Source organism: Neovison vison, chromosome 12, assembly GCF_020171115.1.
Source record: "Neovison vison isolate M4711 chromosome 12, ASM_NN_V1, whole genome shotgun sequence".
NCBI lineage: Eukaryota > Metazoa > Chordata > Mammalia > Carnivora > Mustelidae > Neogale > Neogale vison.
In genome coordinates, this window is record NC_058102.1 from 7,069,000 (window position 1) to 7,091,497 (window position 22,498).

The window sequence follows — 22,498 nt, forward strand, 5'->3', positions numbered from 1 at the left end:
CACGGAAGGGTGGTTTTTGGTTTTCTGAGTTTTTTTTTTTTAGATTTACTTATCTAAGAGGGAGAGAGAATGCGGGAGGGAAGGGCAGAGTGAAAGGGAGAGAGTCCTAAGCAGACTCCACACTGAGCCCAACATGGGGCTCGATCCCATAACCCCAACCTCAGGACCTGAGCTGAAACCAAGATTTGGATGGTTAACCAACTGCACCACTGAGTCGCCCCTGGAGGGGGTTTTGATAAAGCAGCTTCATTTAAGCATAAAGTCTCACACCAAGAAGGGAGTTCAAAGTAGTTTAAGTGCCACAATTTACCCAAAATTGGTGTTCACTCTGAGTAAGTCATTCAGTCCTTCCTTCATTCAAAAAGCACTTACCAAGGGCTGTGTAAAGTACTCAGACATCATGCTAGGTGATCTCAAAGTGCGCAGGGCGGGCGGTGGACCAACAAGTAAATCACAAAGGTGTGCACAGGTGTCAAGAGGACAGCAGTTCACACAGGGCACTATACGAGTTCCTTCGGATGCAGAAGAGAGGACGCTCCCTGGCCACCAACCTAGGCTCTCACCGCTCCACTTCCTTGTAGGGCTGCTAGGCAAGCAAGGCCCCCACTTGGCTTTACTAGACCACAAACAGCCCCCCAAATTATAGCCTAAGCCAGAACTAATGTCACATGCTGAGGAACTCACAACACGCTGCCCTGAAAATGGTGAGTCACAGTGAAGAGTATTTTGGGTCTAGTGGTAAGAAAAAGGATAGTCCAGTAGAAAAAATGGTTAGAGCCAATCCCTGGAAGTTCACAGAAATAAAAAGTCCAAGAAAACCACATCTCATCTGGGATGTCTGGGTGGCTCAGTTAAGTGTCCGATTCTTGATCTCAGCACAGGTCTTGATCTCAGGGTCAGGAGTTCAAGCCCTGCACTGAGCTCCACACTAGGCATGGAGTTTATTTAAAATTTAAAAAAAAAATTTTTTTTTAATTAAAATTGAAAAAACAAAACAACACTAGATTCCATTCCTAACTGGAGAATTGCAAGTGAACACAGGATATAGTTTTCCCTCTACTATTCTTTGTGAAAAAAAGAAATAGTGTATCAGGTCCAGTTCTGGTGAGAAATATAGGGAAATACACACAACCTTTCTTGAACAGGATATAAACTGCATCACTTGGGTGCCTGGGTGGCTCAGTGGGTTAAGCCGCTGCCTTCGGCTCGGGTCATGATCTCAGGGTCCTGGGATTGAGTCCCGCATTGGGCTCTCTGCTCAGCAGGGAGCCTGCTTCCTCCTCTCTCTCTCTCTCTCTCTCTCTCTGCCTGCCTCTCTGCCTACTTGTGATCTCTCTCTGTCAAATAAATTAAAAAAAAAAAAAAACTTTAAAAAATAAAAAACAAAAACCCGCATCACTTTTTCGGAGCCAACTGGCAATTCCGATCAGAATTTTAAATGGCGACACCTTGACCCAGCAATACCACCGCTAGGAGTTTATGCTGGGTAAGTGGTGGGTCCACTCACACCGAAACACAACAAGGGTTCATGTTCACTGCAGCATATCCATCAAGAAAAGCTGAATGGGGGGGGGGGGCGCCTGGGTGGCTTAGTGGGTTAAGCCGCTGCCTTCGGCTCAGGTCATGATCTCAGGGTCCTGGGATCGAGTCCCGCATCGGGCTCTCTGCTCAGCGGGGAGCCTGCTTCCCTCTCTCTCTCTGCCTGCCTCTCCGTCTACTTGTGATTTCTCTCTGTCAAAGAAATAAAATAAAATCTTTAAAAAAAAAAAAAAAGAAAAAAAAAAAAAGAAAAGCTGAATGGAGGGCGCCTGGGTGGCTCAATGGGTTAGGCCGCTGCCTTCGGCTCAGGTCATGATCTCAGGGTCCTGGGATCGAGTCCCGCATCGGGCTCTCTGCTCGGCGGGGAGCCTGCTTCCTCCCCCCTCTCTCTCTCTGCCTGCCTCTCTGCCTACTTGTGATCTCTCTCTGTCAAATGAATAAATAAAATCTTAAAAAAAAAAAAAGAAAAGCTGAATGGCATTGCCCTTCAGCTGAATAAACTGTGAACATCTATCCAGTGACGTACCCACCATAGGTAGCTACATAACAAAATAAACTAGGAAACAATGTGAAGAGAAATACATATGTTTGTGTGAAATGCGTAGGCCTGTATGGAAATTTCCGAAGGGACATGACCCTCTGTGATAGGACCATAAAGACAACTTTAAAAAATAACCCAGCTCCTCACCTTGCTTCCTCTTGGAAACTTTTCCTTCAGGATTGTAATCCGGTGGGTAGACAAGCTCCTTAAACTCACTCACCAGGAAGCCCAGTCTTTTGTCTATTGCTTCAATTTTAGGCACTAGAAAATACAAACACAGGAAAAGTGGCCAGGTGAGTCACAAGCCCTGGCTTTCTGTCCAGTTCCAAGCCTACGGGGACCAGAGGAGAAAGTACCTGACTGCTGGGGTCGGGGGGAGTCAGGGAAGGGTCCAGGAGGAGCCACCTGATCTGGCCATGACTACGTTCATGAAGCCTCTCTAATATTGATCAAGTACCTTGTAACAACCGCATTTAATGAGCACTTACTACAGCCAGGCACCCTTCTTGTTTTTTAATTTAATCCTCTAGAGGGGAGGTACATGTGTCTCCCTGTTTTACAGAGGAAAGCCAAGAGGTTGAAGGACTTGTTCAAGGCCATAGAGCTGGCAGTGGTAAGAGTCACGAACAGGGCTGGATTGTGGGGTTTCCAACGAAAGTCCGCACCTGCAGTGGGCTTACAGTCTGGTCAGGGTAAGGAGGTGGTGAAAACAGAAATGCAGTAGGTGGCAATGCCATGAAGGGACCAAATGAGAAACACTGGAACACGGGAGGGGTCAGGAACAACTTTCGCAGCTGGTTCTAGAAAGCTTGAGTGTTCCTCCTCAGGCAGATACTATTCCAAGCAGAAGGCATAGGGGCAAGAAGATGACATACAGCTTGAAGGCAGGTCAGGAGGGGAGGACCAGCGAGGAGGCCGGAAAGACAGTCATGGCAAGGTCATGGAAGCCTTGAATGCCTGCCCGGGGCTTTGACATTATCCTGAGAACAGTGGGGAAACTCTGAAGGAATATGGGCAGGGCGGTGACAGGATCCCATTAGCATTTTAGAAAGATTCCCCTGGAGCTGTGTGGAGTATGAACCAAACGAGGGCGAGACCGAAGAGGGGGAGCAGGGTCTAAACCTTAGAAGGTGCAGAACTGACGGACACACAGATGGAACGTGAGGTGTGGGGGCACTGGGCGGAGGTGGTGGCTGGCTGGGAGGGCAGGGGCCTTCCCCAACACCGCTACAAAGGAACAAGATCGCTCTGGGGAAAAGACAGTACTGGTGTTACCTTACCATTAGAGATGGTTTGTGGGGCTTGTGATGTCAGCTGTGTCACATCAAGGGCAGGCATGAGATCGAGTCTCATCATCTCCTCAGGCCACATTTGCTAAGTACTGAGGGGAGCTCCTGGCACAGCGTCACAGCCAAACTGGCCAAGTCAGAAGCCCCGTGTCCCAGACTACACAAGGATCTGTGAGAACTCTGGTTCTCAGCCTGGGAACCACCTAGAACTTCTTTTTAAGGATCTGAGAGAGACAGACAGAAAGAGCACAAGCAGGGGGAGCAGCAGAGGGAAAGGGAGAAGCAGGCTTCCCACTGAGCAGGGAGCCTGATGTGGGGCTCAATCCCAGGACCCTGGGATCATGACCTGAGTCGAAGATAGTTGCTTAACCCACTGAGCTGCCCAGGCGCCCCAGCTAAGGACTTTTAAAAAAATTGATACTGCTTCCCCCTCTCTCTCTGCCTGCCTCTCTGCCTACTTGTACGCTCTGTCAAATAACAAAAAAAATAAAATAAATAAATCTTTGGGTGCCTGGGTGGCTCAGTGGGTTGGGCCTCTGCCTTTGGCTCAGGTCATGGTCTCAGGGTCCTGACATCAAGCCCCGCATCAGGCTCTCTGCTCAGTGGGGAGCCTGCTTCCCCCACCCCCCCCGGCCCCGCCTGCCTCTCTGCCTGCTTGTGATCGGTCTCTCTGTGTCAAATAAAAAAACAAAGAACAAAAAAACAACCACTGGCGCCCAAACCCTTCCCCCCAGAGATTCTGACTGAACTGGTCTTTGGGTGAGGCCTAACAAGCCAGATGTTTTTTAAGTCCCCCAGACGATCCTGTTGTATGGCCAATGTTGAGAACGAGCAGGCTAGAGGTGGGGGGAATGTCTCAGATCACCTGGAAGGCTTACTGTAAAACACAGATTGCTGGGTCTTGGGAAAGGACTCAAGAGTGGAATTCTGAGAAGTTTCTAGGCGATGCCAGTGCTGCTGGTCTGAGGAGCGCCCTCAGAACTGCGGGGGTAGCCTGCGGAGGACAATTCGGGAGACGTGAAGTGACAGAGAAAGATGGGGCCCAAGGTCATCTAGAGTGCTCCCATGTCTGGAGGAGGAAAAAGGGAAGCAGGCCCAGCAATGGAATCCTGGATCACTGTGGGCCCAGGAGAAAAATGAAGACAGCGTGGCATCCCAAAGCCAAATGGAGAAAGCGACAAAACAATCCTAAGTCTTCAGTAAGTGATTTATGGAGAGAAAACCACTATCACTGTGCCAGAGGGAAGCAGAGACGCTCCAGATTAGAAGCGAATAAAGAACACAAAAGGGCACAGAGTCAAAGCTGTGGGATGTCTGAGAGGTAGGAGAGCCGGGTCCCAGGGGATGATGGCCACTGGGCAGGGCGGCTACGGTCCGGGCAGAGCCGAGCAGAAAGGACAGGGCTGGGGACACAGGCTTGGGAGTCATGGAAGTGAGTGGAAGTGAGGGGGCGCTGGAGGCTGTGGGAGCAGACCAGAACACCAATAGCTGAGGAGTTAGAGGAAACATGAGCAGAGCTGAAAGGGTTTTAAAAATGCTGCGGAGGGGCGCCTGGGTGGCTCAGTGGGTTAAGCCGCTGCCTTCGGCTCAGGTCATGATCCCAGGGTCCTAGGATCGAGTCCCGCATCGGGCTCTCTGCTGAGCAGAGAGCCTGCTTTCCTCTCTCTCTGCCTACTTATGATCTCTGTCTGTCAGATAAATAAATAAATAATCTTAAAAATAAAAATAAAAATGCTGTGGAGGAACCGGGGGGACTGCTGTGTCCTGAGCACTTCTGAGCCTTGGGACCGAGATGTGCTTATTCCCTTACAGGAACATCCCACTGTCCCCATCTTCCCTATAAAGAAACTGAGTTTCAGGGAGATGAATGAGGTCCCAAGCCTACTCGAGCTGGTACGTGACAGACCTGATTCAAATCTGTATCAGCCATTTCCAAAAGCCCACATCTTTCACCCCCTTGCTGGAGAGCAGGCCGCTTACTTCCTGAGTCACCTCAAGGCCACCAAGAAGACGGGCCACATCACCCCAGCCTTGCCCTCTTGCCAGATCCGGCTCACAGTCCCAACCCGCACGGGGGGCACTGGCTCTCCCAATTGGGATGCTTGGTCTAGTGTAAGACAGATTAGTAAGTGGGGAGCTAAGCAGGCCGCATGAATTGTTCAGATCTTTTTAACCCCTGTCAAAAGCCTTCATTAAATCCCGTCTGTTTCCTGCTGGGCATGTACTGACATCCCTAAACCGCGCATGCGCTCTCGGGAAATAGGTAAGGGAATCACAATCAAGAAAGGGATGGGCAGTGAGCTTAGGGCTCGACTGAGGGGGCCAGGCCAATCTCCCCACCGCAGGGTAACGAGCGGGATCCTCTCGGGCACCGCGGCGCCGAGCAAGGGCTCGGGGCCAGACTCCCCAGACTCTAAACCTGGATCCACCGCCCACCACTTGGGGCCTCGGCCCATCACTTTCTTCTCCAGAAACCAAGGTCAACAGCAGCACCTACCTCACAGTTAGTAACAAGAGTTAAATGAGTCAACGACACACAAGACAACAGTGCCTGGCACACAGTGCGCGCTCAATAAATGGTATGGATTTTTTTTTTTTTTTTTTTTTACTTTTACCAACATGGAGTCATGAGGTGGCCTCTTTCAAAGGCAGGTCTCAGAAGCCTGGCACTTTCCTCTCATGACAGAACCAGCCGAATCAGCCCTGTGGCGGCTTACACTGCTCTAGGACATCTCTCAGACGTGGCTGGAACAAGGAGGCTAGGTCTGGAGAGGGTGCTCGGAAATGCAGCCACCCTTCTGGTCCGGAGCGAGGGCGCCACGAGAAGCTCCCACAGAAAGAACCACGGGGCTCTGCCACGACCCTTCTTACGTGTCAGATCCACCAGCTGCTCGGGCTCCATGAGATCCAAAGCCAGCGCCTCCAGGTTCCTGAAGTGTTGCTGCAGCACCGGGTTCTCGAAGCTGTCACTTCTAGTGGAATAGTCGTAATAGCACAAATACATTAAAACATTGAAAATAATTTAAAATTATTCCATAAACCCGACTGAGGCAGCTCGGGCCTGGGGCTGGCTGAGGCAAACAGCCCAAATCAAACAGTGGGGAATATTGTCTCTTGAACCAACTTTTCTCTCCAATTTTCAGTTTCTTGGGAATCCAAAAGCTAATTTAAAGGCAAACACTGGGGCGCCTGGATGGCTCAGTGGGTTAAGCCTCTGCCTTTGGCTCAGGGCACGATCCCAGAGTCCTGGGATCAAGCCCATCATCCCCTTTCTGCTCGGCGGGGAGCCTGCTCCCCCCCTCCACCTACTTGTGATCTCTCTCTGTCAAATAAATAAATAAAATTTTTTAAAAAATAAAATAAGGGCAAACACCACCTGCCTGTCTGCCCCGAGAAGCAGAGGGCAGAGAGAGACAGGGAGGAGGCAGGCCCGTGGAAGTATGAAAACAAGACGAAAGAGAGGAAGTGGGACACGGGGACAGAAAGAACCAGAACGCTCTTCCTCCCCACACTCAGCAGCAGCCTGGGAGTAAGAGAATCTCTCACCTCGGGAGACGGTTCCAGAAGAAAGCCTGAGACGGACCCACCGCTCACCTGTAGTTGAAACGGAGCTTCTGAACGATAGCCTTCATCTTATCTATCTGCTCTGGGTTCGCCATGACTTTCTCGGTAAAGGGCACCTTCCGCTTATCGTCCGCGTAGGGCAAGAAGACGAGCTGGAAGCCTGAGGAAGGGGGAAAAGTTTCCTGAGATTTGACTTTATGGAAGGTTCCAGTTACAGAGCTGTCATTTGTCTCTCAACTCCAAGTTCGCCCTTCTATGATCTGTGACCCTGGGGCAGGGACCCTGCCACCCCTGCGTCTCCTTTACCGACTGACCCCTGTGAGCATCTGCCCGACCGATTCCCTCTGGAGCCTGCAGAGTGGACAGGGAGGGAGGAGTACCCCTTCCCGTGCCCTCCCGTCCCTGCCGCCCTCGCCCCCCCACCTCCTGCCATGGCTCCTCGCCAGGGCCCTTCACCTGCCTGGCGGGCGGTTCCAGCCTCCGGCTTTCTTGACACACCCCGAGCCAGCTGGGCAGCGCCCCCACCCTTTCTGAGGCCCTCCTCTACGCTTCAGCCCTCCCCTCGGTTCCCACACCCCCAACCCACGTTAGAGGGAAAGAGGAAAGGTTATCAGGCTGTTCCTGTAACAGGTTCTGAGAGACTCGAAAATCTGGACTGGAACCAGTGGCTGCTGCCAGGGGAAGGGCCCTTGCTGGCAAGGCCAACAGTGCTGCGCAAAAGGAAGAAACAAGTCCCTTTGCTCTCTGCTGCCCGAGGCGCCCATGAGCACCCACTAGTGACACAGTCTGACAGTCAGGGGTGGAGGAGGAAACTGGTCTGGAGAGCATCAGCCTCACAGCACCGAGCGTAACGGGGGAACCTGGAGCTGAGAGACAGCCGCCTACTGACGGACATACAGAGCTTCCTCAGCACCCTGATGACCGGGGTTACAAACAGAACATTTTTGGGTGCCTGGGTGGTTCAGGGGGCGCCTGGGTGGCTCAGTAGGTTAAAGCCTCTGCCTTCGGCTCAGGGCATGATCCCAGGGACCTGGGATCGAGCCCCGCCATCGGGCTCTCTGCTCAGAGGGGAGCCTGCTTCCTCCTCTCTCTCTGCCTGCCTCTCTGCCTACTTGTGATCTCTGTCAAATAAACAGAATCTTTTTTAAAAAAAAGAACCCAGGGACGCCTGGGTGGCTCAGTTGGTTAAGCGGCTGCCTTCGGCTCAGGTCATGATCCCAGGGTCCTGGGATCGAGTCCCACATCGGGTTCCTTGCTCGGCAAGAGGCCTGCTTCTCCCTCTGCTTCTGCCTGCCTCTCTGTCTGCCTGTGCTCTCTCGCTCTCCTTCTGTCTCTGACAAATAAATAAATAAAATTAAAAAAAAAAAAAAAAAGAACCCAAATATAACATTTTCGAAGAATTGCTTTATAGTTTACTTTTATTAGCGTGGCTTATTGTCTTAGACACTTTCACAGTTATTAACTTGTTTCACATGGGAAACAACCGAAAAGTAAGATGTTCCAGAATTCTCATCTTTGCAGATACGGAATGTAAGTCAAAAGGTTAAATGAATTGCCCAAATCGGCCAGATAACAAGTGGCAGGGATGGGCCTGAAATAAGAGAAAGTAAGCTTTCCCACACATAAGGATAAGTCAAGTCTGACTTCAAAACCCACAGTCTTGGGGCGCCTGGGTGGCTCAGTGGGTTAAGTCACTGCCTTCGGCTCGGGTCATGATCTAAGGGTCCTGGGATCGAGTCCCGCATGGGGCTCTCTGCTCAGCGGGGAGCCTGCTTCCCTCTCTCTCTGTCTGCCTCTCTGTCTACTTGTGATCTCTCTCTGTCAAATAAATAAATAAAATCTTTAAAAAAAAAAAAACCCCAGTCTTTCTGCTCTACCTCACTGCCTTAGTAGATGCAGAGGGTAAACCAAACACCAAACATTGCAAAGGTGTCTAACAATGGCGTTTAGTAAAGGTGCAGCAGTTGCGCCATAAACTTTGTCAGTAACCTGCCAACAGTCCCTATGCAGCCAATTCTTTAATGGTGGCTGCAGAGCTGCCTTGCGTAGTTGCACATGCCGTGCACTGCACAACCATATTTGGCAGTTTTACCTGGCTCTGCATCAAATTCACCTGTGAAACCCTAAAAATTTCCCAGACCCTATTCCTGGAGACTCTGGTTGAGCAGGTCTGAGTTAGGATCCTATAATGGATTCCAAAGTCTGAGCAAGGTTCAGAAGCACTGAAAAGATCTCTTCCACATACCTGGGGGAGTCACCTGAATTTTCTGCTTATCCAGCTCCTCTTCCTGTGGCAACAAGGCCACAAAATAAGGAGGAATGTTCTGACGGGCGGTGTATCGACACACTGCCATGACCTCCTTCTCCAGACACTTGGTGAGGAGAGCATGGAACAGGGTTGAGCTCCCTGGAAAACAAACATCCCAGGAGTCTGCATCCCAAAGGTATCTCCTCCTCTTTTCCCTCTAGCCCAGGTTACAAGCCTACGATTTCTCTTCGATTTTCTTAAAAGGGCTTATGATACTTCATTAGGTAAAGTGTGATGAGCCCAAAGCTGAAAGGAAAGTGGAGGCAGCAGAGGCACAGAAAGGAAGAGAAAGGAAAGCAATGAGAGATTAAATGCCTCAAACCCCCATTTCAGAGTGTGAATTATTAAAATCAGTTCACTTGCACTATCTTTAGACTAATGCTGTAAGCCCCAGTTACTAATAAAAGCCAGCCAGGTCAAATACAGGGGCCGGTTAGCTACAGCACAGAGGAATTTAGGTCTGGACAGCACAAACACAATGACCTAGTTCACAGCATCTTTAATAGCCAACACTAGGGGAGAAACTGGGTTTTTTTTTTTTTTTAACTCTCCATCTGATGCCTCAAAGGAAGACTTCCATAGGAAGTAAGTTTTAAAAATTCTAATTCCATATCCCCCCTGGATATTCACAAAGCATATTAGTGTATTATAGGTCCTAAAGAAACATCTTTAACTTTGTTTAGTCCCAAATTTCCACAACTTATTTGAGCACGAAACCCTTTTAGAATGCCCCCTTAATATGGCCTACCCAGGCTCCAAGCAAGACGGCCTTCTGTGACTCATGCATTTACCCTCGGTCCACACCACATACCATTCACCAGGGACTCCTCGGGGTACACGAACAGGGAGGGCCTCAGGTGATGGTGTTTCTTCAGCATCATCAAGGGCTTGAAACCGATGAGAATCAAACCTGGTTCATCAAAGCGTTTCAGCTCTTCTGTTTCCTCTTTCTCTAGTACAATCTGACGACTCCCATAGCTCTACAGGAAGGGGAACACGAGGGCCACACACACAGGCTACGTGGAGATGCAAAGTGATTGCCACACGACACTAGCAAGTTAAAACCAACTTTCTTTCAAGGAACAGGAAGATGGCTCACCAAGGACATCTTCCTGCTACCACGGGGAATGAACAGTTACTGAGGGCCTGCCAGGCACCTTACACTCGTCACTCAATTCATCTTCTGTGTCCTGGTAGATGTTAAAAACTGCTTTACAGATGAATGAACTGAGTCTCGGTGGCTGATAACTTGCTCCAGGTTATATAACTGAATTGGGCTTTAAGCCACCATCTCTCAGGTGCTGAAGGCCAGTCTCTTGGGGCATTTATCTCTTCCTTTAGTTAACATATACTGAACCCTCAGCATCGTCCCCGACCCACAAAACAAGCTCAAACCACACCTACTGATCGAGAAGACCTATGTCAGGTATTGGGGTAGGTCTGAGCAGACACGCACATTAAGTATTACTTCCAAACTTTAGTTTTGGATTATGGTCCTAGATATACAACTGGTAACAGAACTTAGCGACAGAGTCAAATTTGAGTTTAACGAACAAAACAGAGCCCTCAAGTTTTTCTGAAGGCACACTGGATCAAGAAAGCAACTCCATGGGGTGCCTGAGTGGCTCAGTCGTTAAGCGTCTGCCTTCAGCTCAGGTCATGATCCCAGGGGCCTGAAATTGAGCCGTGCATCAGGCTCCCTGCTTGGTAGGAAGCCTGCTTCTCCCTCTCCCACTCCCCCTGCTTGTGTTCCCTCTCTCACTGTGTCTGTCTCTGTCAAATAAATAAATAAAATCTTTGGAAGAAAAAAAGAAAGAAACTCCATGACCAGAAGAGCGACTGCCTATGAATAAACCAACATGAGTAACTAGTTACTTCCAAAATGGAAGAGGAAATGTCTAGTCTTTTCCTTCCAAAAGTAGGGCAAAACACTCCGGCGTGAGATTTGTGCTCCAAAAAGTATCTCATGAGTTGAATCAAAATAATAATTAATTTTAGTCACTTAGTTGATCCTTCTAGGTCCTGAACTTAGGCAAAAAATCTCAGATTCTTTCCCACATTTTGCATAGTTAAAAAGGATGAGTCAGGGGGCGCCTGGGTGGCTCAGTGGGTTAAAGCCTCTGCCTTGGGCTCAGGTCATGATCCCAGGGTCCTGGGATCGCGCTCTGCATTGGGCTCTCTGCTTAGCGGCGAGCCTGTTTCCCCTTTCCTCTCTGCCTGCCTCTCTGTCAAATAAATAAACAAAGCCTTAAAAAAAAAAAGGATGAGTCATTTGATTTTAATTTTAGACATCCAATCCTTCCCCAGATTGAACAAAGGTAAGAGAAAGAAGAAAGATAATGTTCTGCATTCTTAGTCCGTCCTTTGGATTAAGAAAGGCACGTGTATATCATTTCAAAGCACAGGAAAAAATTTGGTTTGGGGGGAAAAAAACTCCCCACCCCCAAAAAAGTTCACTTCACAGCTAACAGCTTCCGAGCTCTTCTCCCTAGTTAACGATAAAGCCTTTCCTACTACTGTACCCAAGCAAGGAACTCGATTGTTAGAGCAGAATGCAGAGGGGTCAAGGGCCAAAGTTTCCACTGCCATTTTTTTTCAAACGCTGGTTCTAACTCTCTAGCTGTCAAAGTATCAATGATCTAGACACTGGGGTGTTTGGCAGGTTCAGCTGGAAAAGCATGCAACTCTTAATCTTGGGGTTGTGACTTCAAGCCCTATGTCACCTGTAGAGATTACTTAATTTTTTTTTTTTTTTAAGATTTTTATTTATTTATTTGAGAGACAGAGATCACAGGTAGGCAGAGAGGCAGGCAGAGAGAGAGAGGAGGAAGCAGGCTCCCGGCTGAGCAGAGAGCCCGATGCGGGCCTCGATCCCAGGACCCTGAGATCATGACCTAAGCCGAAGGCAGAGGCTTTAACCCACTGATCCACCCAGGCGCCCTTTTTTTTTTTTTCTTTAAGATCTTATTTACTGGGGTGCATGGGTGGCTCAGTCAGTTAAGCATCTGCCTTTGGCTCAAGTCATGATCTCAGGGTCCTGGGATGGAGCCCCATGTTGGGCTCCCTGCTCAGCGGGGAGTCTGCTTCTCCCTCTCCCTCTGCCCCTCCCCCTGCTCCTGCTCTGTCTCACTCTTTCACTGTCTCTCAAATACATAAACAAAATCTTTAAAACAAAAGATCTAGATGCCAGAGTTCCAAACAGGAATGGTTTTGTGTTCTAACAGCCTAGCTACAAAGACGTACACAGAAAAATATTTAACTGGTTAGGCTAATCACTGTCTCCCTCCCTGTTAACTCTTCAATGGGACAAAATTCAGTAAGAAAACAGGCCTACCTGAGACCTCTTGGTGTCACTAGGCAGAAGCAAACTGCCCGTATTTACATTAAATGTCCGGGTCTTGGATTTCACTGGTTCATTGGTTTCCCGATAAAGCCTCACTGGAGGAGGTTTGACAGCCTTCTGGACCATATTATACATGCCGACAGTGAGTGCTATATCTTTGCTGAGCTTAAACTTCAACCTGGAGGAGAGAAAAACAAAAAACCATGGACTGAAAAATTATGGTTTCCTAGCTAAAATTCTTTTGTGGTACCCAAGTCTTGTTTCATTCTCCCCAACAGTCCAAATTCCTCAAATATAAATATAACATGTTTAAATAATACAGTAGAGTTTGTGGAGCACCTGGGTGGCTCAGTGGGGTAAGGCGTCTGCCTTCGGCTCAGGTCATGATCCCAGGGTCCTGGGATCGAGCCCCACATCGGGCTCTCTGCTCAGTGGGGAGCCTGCTTCCCCTTCTCTGCCTGCCTCTCTGCCTACTTGTGATCTCTCTCTCTGTCAAATAAATAAATAAAATCTTTTAAAAAAAATACAGTAGAGTTTGCTATAATAGTATCTCAGGGTCTAGATCACAAAAATTAGTTTCAGAATATATAGTTAAATACTTAAAGATAAAGAGTGTACTGTAATAAAAATGTTTGTTTGTTTGTTTTTAAAGATTTTTATTTATTTATTTGAGAGAGAGACAGTGAGAGAGAGCACGAGCGAGGAGAAGGTCAGAGAGCGAAGCAGACTCCCCATGGAGCTGGGAGCCCGATGTGGGACTCGATCCCGGGATTCCGGGATCATGACCTGAGCCGAAGGCAGTCATCCAACCAACTGAGCCACCCAGGCGTCCCAAAATAATGATTGTTTTAGGGTGCCTGGGTGGCTCAGTCAGTTAAGTGTCCAACTCCTGATTTCAGCTCAGGTCAGTCTCAGGGTCAGGAGTTGTGAGATCAGGTACCTATGTCAGGTATACTGGGTTCCACACTCAGCGGGGAATCTGCTTCTCTCCCCTTCCCTCTGCCCACCCCCCAACCCCACCACACACTCTCTCTAAAACAAACAAAAAAAACAAACAAAAAAAGATTCTCTTCCTGTTCTTCTGCCCCTCCCCCACCAGGCTCACACATGTTCTCTTTCTGTCTCTAAAAAATAAGGGGCCAGGGTGGCTCAGTCAGTTTAGCATCTGCCTTCGGCTCAGGCCCTGATCCCAGGGCCCTGGAATCGAGCCCTGTGTGGGCTCCTTCATCAGCGGGCAATCTGCTTCCCCTTCTCCCTCGGCCTGCTGCTCCCCCACCAGTACTCTCTCTCTCTCTCTCTCTCTCAAATAAATAAAATCTTTTCAAAAATAAAGATAAAAGTTAGTATGTTAACAAAGAACTTAGGGCAGTGCTGGCACACAATAACCTTGCGATAACATAATTCCATTATTTCATTATAGTGAGAACATTAATCATTTTCTAGGCCTAAGGCGTTATGAGTTCTCAAACAGTGCCAGTTTATTACTCCTATCAAGTATCCTGTAACCATTCGTCCAAAGAATAATACTAACATTTGGGGACGCCTGGGTGGCTCAGTTGGTTAAGCCGCTGCCTTCGGCTCAGGTCATTATCCCGGGGTCCTGGGATCAAGTCCCGCATCGGGCTCCTTGCTCAGCAGGGAACCTGCTTCCCTTCCTCTCTCTCTGCTTGCCTCTCTGCCTGTGTGTACTCTCTCTCTCTGACAAATAAATAAAATCTTAAAAAAAAAAAAAAAAGAAACAAAATACTAACATTTGTAAATAATCACTATGCCACGCACTCTGCCTGGGCTATCTGGCTTAGTCAATACGGCCGTCCTATGAGGAGGGACTATGTTTGTCCCCATTCTACAGAAGTCCAGAGAAGTCACGTGACTTGCCCCAGGTTGCCCAGCAGAAGGCGGGGGCTACAATCCAAGCCAATCTGGCTCCAGGACCTACATTTTTTTTTTTTTAAAGATTTTATTTACTTATTTGACAGAGAGAGAGAGAGATCACAAGTAGGCAGAGAGGCAGGTGGGGGGCGGGAGAAGCAGGCTCTCCGCTGAGCAGAGAGCCTGATGTGAGGCTCAGTCCCAGGACCCTGAGATCATGCCCTGAGCTGAAGGCAGAGGCTCTAACCCACTAAGCCACCCCGGCGCCCCCAGGACCTACATTTAACCGCTATTTTATCCTCTCTGCCGTCCCCACCTAAACATGTGCTAGATTTCCAAATTGCAATGACAATACTCCATTATTTCAGGAAGGGAGAAGAGATGCCAGCGTGTTTGTGTGAAGAAAAAGAAATCATTCCCAAGGGGCAAAGGAGAGAGCCAACAGCCAAACTATAGCTGTTCGCAGTGGGCTGCTATGTGGTTGCCCTGAAATCGTTTCATGGGTTTTCTAGCAGAACTGTCAGTAACCTCCTGAAAATTCAAAAACTACCTATGGTCATGTTCCCCTATGTTGAGGAACCTAGTCGAAAACAAAAGCCTGATGTGAACCTTTTGAAAGCAACATGGGGGAGCCCTTGGGACTCTCATGGCAAAGTTCTCTAAGAGAAGGTAATTTAGGGGCACCTGGCTCATTGGGTTAAGCCTCTGCCTTCAGCTCAGGTCATGATCTTAGGGTCCTGGGATCAAGTCCCATATTGGGCTCTCTGCTCAGCAGGGAGCCTGCTTCTCCCTCCCCTCTGCCTGCCTCTCTGCCTACTCATGATCTCTCTGTCAAATAAATAAATAAAATCTTTTTTTAAAAAATAAATAAAAGGGGCACCTGGGTGGCTCAGTGGGTTAAGCCTCTGCCTTCAGCTCGGGTCACGATCCCAGGGTCCTGGGACGGAGCCCCGCATCAAGCTCTCTGCTCAGCGGGAAGCCTGCTTCCTCCTCTCTCTCTCTCTGCCTGCCTCTCTGCCTACTTGCGATCTCTCTGTCAAATAAATAAAATCTTTTAAATAAATAAATAAATTTTTTTAAAAAGAGAAGGTAATTTAACAAGCTGGTTCCTGATGATTTCAAGTTTGTAAGAAACCAGAATAACGCAACACCATGACAGTAACTAGCACTTCCTGAGTTTTTGCTCTAGACCAGGTATTACTGTTATCCCCAATTTACAGAGAAGCAAGCAGACGACCTACTAGTGACTGCAGGTGAGGACAGCAGTAGGCCACAACTGTTTACACCAAGGAAGTGGAGAGCTGTGTTCTTCTGGAGAACTGGCCTACCCACTCTTGCCAGAGGAAGAGAAGCACATATGCAAACATGCTAGGCAGAGATAAAGCGAGTTTTCAGTGAGGCACACGGGGAGGCACCGCCCAGAGGTAAGGAGCCAAGGAAACTTTGTCAAAGCAGCTGGGTGCTCCCAACCGGGCAGGGCCCTTGCAGGCGGCTGGCCCAGGTTCAGAGCGCACCTGCACAGCACACGCTTCTTGGTCTCCTTGGCGCGGACCTTCCTTAGCAGGTCCTCCAGTTTGCTGGATTCCTCAAAGTGAACCCCTAAGTCCTCATCCTCGGCCGTGCTGATGATATCTTGGTAAAACAAGGATATGTCAAAGCCCCCACGTTTCTTCAGGTGCATCAAGTCCAGTAAGATACCTGGGGCAAGGAAAACAACTTTCAACAAGCGAGCATTTTTTTTTTCAGTTAAACCTAAATACGCGGGGCGCCTGGGTGGCTCAGTGGGTTAAAGCCTCTGCCTTCGGCTCAGGTCATGATCCCAGGGTCCTGGGATCGAGCCCCGCATCGGGCTGTCCACTCTGCGGAGAGCCTGCTTCTTCCTCTCTCTCTCTGCCTGCCTCTCTGCCTACTTGTGATCTCTGTCTGTCAAATAAATAAATAAAATCTTTAAAAAAAAAAACCTAGGGACGCCTGGGTGGCTCAGTTGGTTGGACGACTGCCTCCGGCTCAGGGCGTGATCCTGGAGTCCCGGGATCGAGTCCCACATCAGGCTCCCAGCTCCATGGGGAGTCTGCTTCGCTCTCTGACCTTCTCCTCGCTCATGCTCTCTCTCACTGTCTCTCTCTCTCAAATAAATAAATAAAATCTTTAAAAAAAAAAAAAAAAACCTAAATACGCAAAGAACTAGATGGGTTATTAACATTTTCAGGACTTATAGACGCGCTAAGGGAATCAGCTGCTATAAGGGCAACTTATTCAATATTTTCATTTTATTTTTTTCCCCCCGCCCCCTCATTTTATTTTTAAATAGGCTCCACACCCAGCGTGGGGCTTGAACTCCCAACCTTGAGATCAAAAGTCACATGCTTTACTGATGGAGCCATCCAGGTGCCCTGAGCACTTACTTATTCAAACCATCACCATGCATGGTAGCATGAAAAGACAAGAAAAGCTCGCTCTAGTAGAGCTCTTTAGAAAACACACGGCCCCGGGGCGCCTGGGTGGCTCCATGGGGTAAGCATCTGACTCTTGATTTCAGCTCAGGTCATGACCTCAGGGTCGTGAGCTCAAGCCTGGATCCTGGAGTCCGGTTCCACACACAAGGCGGGCTGTTTGGGATTCGTTCCCTCTGCCCTCCCCGGACCCACCGATCACACATACACACACTCTGTGTCTCTCTAAAACAAATAAATCTTAAAAAAAAAAAAAAAAAAGAGAGAGAGAGAGAGCAAATGGCTTCATCATTTTCAGTAGGAATGTTACATAAGTGTCTCCCCCAGCTTCATTTTATTCTTTCATTTCATACTCAGTGGAAAAAAGGAATGTTTGACATCAACTACAAAGAAGCAGTAAGATTAAGTGTCAATTTAAAAGAACAGGGATGGGGCTGGGCGCCTGGGTGGCTCAATGGGTTAAAGCCTCTGCCTTCGGCTCAGGTTATGATTTCAGGGTCCTGGGATCGAGTCCCTCACTGGGCTCTCTGCTTAGTGGGAAGCCTGTTTCCCCCTCTCTCTCTGCCTGCCTCTGTGCCTACTTGTGATCTCTCTCTGTCAAATAAATAATTTTTTTAAAAAAATTTTTAAAAAATAAATAAATAAAAATAAAAGAACAGGGATGGGGTGCTTGCGTGGCTCAGTCAGACTGTCTCTCTTCAGCTCAGGTCATGATCCTGAGGCCCTGGGATAGAGCTCTGTGTGGGGCTCTCTGCTCAGCAGGAAGCATGCTTCTCCCCTGTCTGCTGTTCCCCCCAGTTGTGCACACTCTCTCCTTCTTTCTCTGTCAAAAAAAATAAAAGCTTTAAAAAATAAAAACAGGGGGGCGCCTGGGTGGCTCAGTGGGTTGGGCCGCTGCCTTCGGCTCGGGTCATGATCTCAGGGTCCTGGGATCGAGTCCCGCATCGGGCTCTCTGCTCAGCAGGGAGCCTGCTTCCTCCTGCCTCTCTGCCTACTTGTGATCTATCTCTGTCAGATAAATAAATAAAATCTTTAAAAAATAAATAAAAATAAATAAAAATAAAAACAGGGGTGCCTGGGTGGCTCAGTGGGTTAAAGCCTCTGCCTTCAGCTCAGGTCATGATCTCAGGGTCCTGGGATCAAGCTCTGTATCGGGCTCTCTGCTCAGTGGAGAGCCTGCTTCCCCCCTTTCTCTGCCTGCCTCTCTGCCTACTTGTGATCTCTCTGTCAAATAAATAAATAAAATCTTTAAAAAATAAAAATAAAAGGGGCGCCTGGGTGGCTCAGTGGGTTAAGCCGCTGCCTTCGGCTCGGGTCATGATCTCGGGGTCCTGGGATCGAGTCCCACATCGGGCTCTCTGCTCAGCAAGGAGCCTGTTTCCCTCTCTCTCTCTCTCTGCCTGCCTCTTCGTCTGCTTGTGATCTCTCTCTGTCAAATAAATAAATAAATAAATAAAATAAAAATAAAAATAAAAAAATAGAAAGGACCACAGAAGATGCCAACCTGTGTCACGGAGATCTCCAGCTTTGGTCCTGGCCCGGCTGGCTTTGGCACTGTCAAGGCCATGGGGGTCATCTTCATTGGTGAACAGCATGATCCTCTTATGGCTCATCTTGACCTGGACATCGCTAAAGAGGTTGGCACAGACCCAGAGCACCTCACTCAGTGAGTAGTCAGATCCATGGCCAATTAGGTCTTGGAAACGTTCTTTCCCCTGCTCCCCTTTAAACCGGTCAAGCTCGAGCACTCGTTTCGCACCTGATCAGAGACAGGGAGTCAAACAGGCAGGAAAATCAGAACAGAGTTAATGCCCCATTTATATGGTAAACAGAAGAGCCGAGGTCCTGTTCTCACCCCAGAAGTGTTTAACCCACAAAGTGCACATCCCAGGAAGAACCCCCTCTGCAGGAGAGCATACTCTTAGTCAACATGTCATCTACTTCCTTCTCCAAATCCTTCTCTGTTCAGGGCAGTAACCTTCCAGTTTAAGGAAAAAGCTGATCTTACGCCTCTACTGACCTGGATTATCCAACTCCTGCAAGACGTAAATATTTTTGAAATTCACTGAATTTTTATCCTTCTCAGTACCATAGAACACCACTGCCAAGAGATCTTGATCACTGCTTATGATCTTATTGGTATACACACTCTGGATACACTGACAAAATCAAAATAAAAATTCAATTAATATTTAACTTACCATAAAATTTTAACTCCGTAAGTGCCTGGGGCATAGTAGATGCTTAATATATTTGCTGAATCTGTCCATGGCGTTAGATTAAGGCCTGACTCCTACCTTCAGGAAAGTCATGAATCAGTGAGAAAGATGGGCTATATATTATACTATAACAAAAAGCAAAGTGTGTTAAGTATGAGTAGTTCCTACCGTAAGAAATCAAAGAACTAGAAACACTCATTAGTCAGGGAGGAAATTCTGCTGTTAAGAAGGGAAAACAGGGGGCGCCTGGGTGGCTCAGTGGGTTAAGCCGCTGCCTTCGGCTCAGGTCATGAGTCCCACATCGGGCTCTCTGCTCAGCAGGGAGCCTGCTTCCCTTCCTCTCTTTCTCCGCCTGCTTCTCTGCCTACTTGTGATCTCTCTCTGTCAAATAAATAAATAAAAATATTAAAAAAAAAAAAAAAAACTTTGGTGAGTGCTTCTTTTAGGTTCTAAGAATTTTTTTTTTAATTTTTTTGAGAAAATATTTTTTCATTGCTTATCAAATACATTATATTCATCTGTGAATGTCTCACTTATTTGCTACATAGTAACACATTTTCTTTTGGGTCCTTTAGGCATCAAGTGTTCTAAGAACCCTCTGAAATTACATGCAGAAGTGTGAGTGTACCTTTTTTGGAGATGGGGTACATAGCTTTTGCCACATCCTCAAAGAAGGCCGCAATCCCAAAAAGGTGAAAACAGTCCTCCTCAAAGAGTGATCTCCAAACTAGCAACATCAGCATCACCTGGGAACTTGCTGGAAATGCAAATTCTTGGTCCCAGCTCTAGATTTACAGAACCAGAAATTCTGATTCTGGGGTAAGGCTCTGCATCCATGCTAACAGCCTACAGATGACTCTGAAAACCACTGCTTTAAAGTTAAGGACTATTCTCATTAATTCTTTTTCTAGATACAAGATATTCTGATTTGCCAACTACAAGAACTGTCCGTATACAAATTAGAACATCAGAAGCTTCTGTTTGGCTCCAAACTCTAAAAATATAAAACATAATATATGCGGCTAAGTCTTTAGAATTTATAATTCTTCTCTATAAAGAAATGCTAATCTTCTGGAAGTGGACTTCACATAATAAAATTAACCATTTTTATTTTATTTTTCAATAGGCTCCATACCCAGTGTGAGACTTGAACTCACAGCCCCAAGATCAAGGGTCTCATGCCCTACTAAGCCAGCCGATGTCCCCAAATTAACCATTTTAACATTAATTAATTCAGTAGTATTTAGTACATTCACGACGCTGGATAACCACCACCACTGTCTAGTTCCAAAATAATTTCATCACCCCAAAAGCAAGCACCACTCTTACCATTAAGTAATTGCTCCCCCCGTGCCTCTGCCTCCATCGCCATTCCTGGTAACCACCGACCTACACTCTCCAAGGATTATGTATTTTTTATTTCATATAAATGTAATCCCAAAATGTGTGACCTTTTGTCTGGCTTCCTTCACTTAACATGTTTTCAAGGTTCATTCACCTTGTGGTCTCAATACATCACTCCTTTTTAGGGCTGAGTAGTACTCCACGGCTTGTATAAACATTTTGTTTATCCATTCAAAACATTCGGGAATAACACAGAGGTGATGGTTACACAACATTATGAATGACTAAAACCTTTGAAATGTGTACCTTAAAATGGTTAATTTTCTTAAATTGAGCTATGTAAACTATAGCTCAGTTTAAGAAAAAAAGTATTAAGGCTCCTGGGCGGCGCCTTTGGCTGAGTGTCAAACTCTTGGTTTTGGCTCAAGTCGTGAGATCAAACCCCACATTGGGCTCCTGGCTCAGCAGGGAGTCTGCTTGAGATTCTCTACCCCTCTCTCAGCCCCTCCCCCTGCTAACACTCTCTCTCTTAAATAAATAAATTTTTTAAAAAAACAGAAAAAGGAGTGCCTGGATAGCTCAGTTGGTTGGGTGTCTGCCTTCGGCTCAGGTCATGATCCCGAGGTCCTGGGATCGAGCCCCGCATTGGGCTCCTTGCTCTGTGGGGAGCCTGCTTCTCCCTCTGCCGCCTGCTCTCCTGGGTTGTGCTCTCTCTCCCTCTCAAATAAAGAAGTAAAATTCAAAACAAAACAGAACAAAACCAAATATTTACTTCTTCATGGGACAGGTACTATTATTTTCTCCATTACGCAGATGAGGAAATAGATACCAAAAGGTTCAGCAACCTTCTGACCTCATATAGTCTGTAAGTGACAGAATCAAGACCTGAACCCGTTTTTATTCTATTGGGTAATTAGCTAGGAGAGGGACTGCTGGGTCATGTGGGAATTCTATGTTTAATTCTCTGAGGAACTGCCATCCTGTTTCCCACAGCAGCCGACCCATCTCACATTCCCAGCAGCAACATAGGTTTCCAATTTCTCTGCATCCTTGCCAGCATTTCTTTGTATCCTTTTTTCCCCCTCTAAAATAAAGCCATGCTAATGGGTGGGATATCTCACTATGGTTTTGCTTTGCTTTTAATTTGCTTTTCTCTAATGACTAAAGATGTGCATCTTTTTGAGGGCTTCTTGACCATCTGTAGATCTCTAGAGAAATGTTGCAAATCCTGGGGCACCTGGGTGGCTCAGTGGTTTAAGTCTCTGCCTTTGGCTCAGGTCATGATCTCAGGATCCTGGGACCGAGCCCAACATCGGGCTCTCTGCTCAGCGGGGAGCCTGCTTCCCCCCTCTCTCTGCCTTCCTCTCTGCCTACTTGTGATCTCTGTCTATCAAATAAATAAATAAATAAATCTTTTAAAAAAAAATGTTGCAAATCTTATGCCCATTTTTAAATGGGGTTGTCTTTTTGCAGTCTTTTTTCAGCCATGGGTAATACTCAACTTCCAAATACCAATGAAAAGAGGACTCATTTAACACCATTAACTGTTGGAATATCCTTTCTTCCTTCACACGCACATCTTTACAGGAGGAGGAGCCCTTCTGTACCACCAGGGCTAACACAAGAAGTGGGAGCAATGTATTCCTAGGGTCTGAAGTCCAAACACAAAATAAAATGGATCTATTCTCCAGCGCTGCTACTTTTTTTTTTTTAGCTCAGAGTACATGCAGCCATCCTGGGAGAAGCTAACCAACATCGATCATTCACAAATTTTTCAAAGAGTCCATAATTTTTAGAGTAGTGTTAATACTTTTTTCTTCCTCTCCTTATTTCCTTTTTTTAAATTAAATAGCAGGTCGTCTTACCTGGATGCTCATGTCAAAAGGAGTCATTTCATCTTCACCCTCAGATTCAAACATGGCCCTAGAACCATCAACCAAAAAAATCAAACTATCTCTTCCTGAGTATGTATATTCTCCTATGGGGGGGAAAACAGAAGAAAATGTTTGCACTGTGGTCATATTTA

The 22,498-nt window shown here is 47.3% G+C and overlaps 1 protein-coding gene across 4 annotated transcripts in view; it reads right to left on the reverse strand.

Moving 5' to 3' along the window:
- Positions 1-22,498, reverse strand: part of XRCC6 (X-ray repair cross complementing 6) — a 59,998-nt gene that overhangs the window by 9,596 nt on the left and 27,904 nt on the right. For 3 of the 4 annotated variants that reach the window (XM_044227394.1, XM_044227393.1, XM_044227392.1), the window contains exons 3-12: positions 22,338-22,450; positions 18,930-19,068; positions 18,414-18,668; positions 15,971-16,154; positions 12,576-12,762; positions 10,053-10,221; positions 9,179-9,340; positions 6,964-7,093; positions 6,241-6,341; positions 2,228-2,341 (exon numbers count right to left, since the gene is read on the reverse strand). In XM_044227394.1, coding sequence (XP_044083329.1) covers positions 2,228-2,341; positions 6,241-6,341; positions 6,964-7,093; positions 9,179-9,340; positions 10,053-10,221; positions 12,576-12,762; positions 15,971-16,154; positions 18,414-18,668; positions 18,930-19,068; positions 22,338-22,450 — 1,554 coding nt within the window. Of the gene's footprint in view, positions 1-2,227; positions 2,342-6,240; positions 6,342-6,963; positions 7,094-9,178; positions 9,341-10,052; positions 10,222-12,575; positions 12,763-15,970; positions 16,155-18,413; positions 18,669-18,929; positions 19,069-22,337; positions 22,451-22,498 lie in introns of those variants that run through there. The other variant, XM_044227395.1, reaches the window with a different exon arrangement.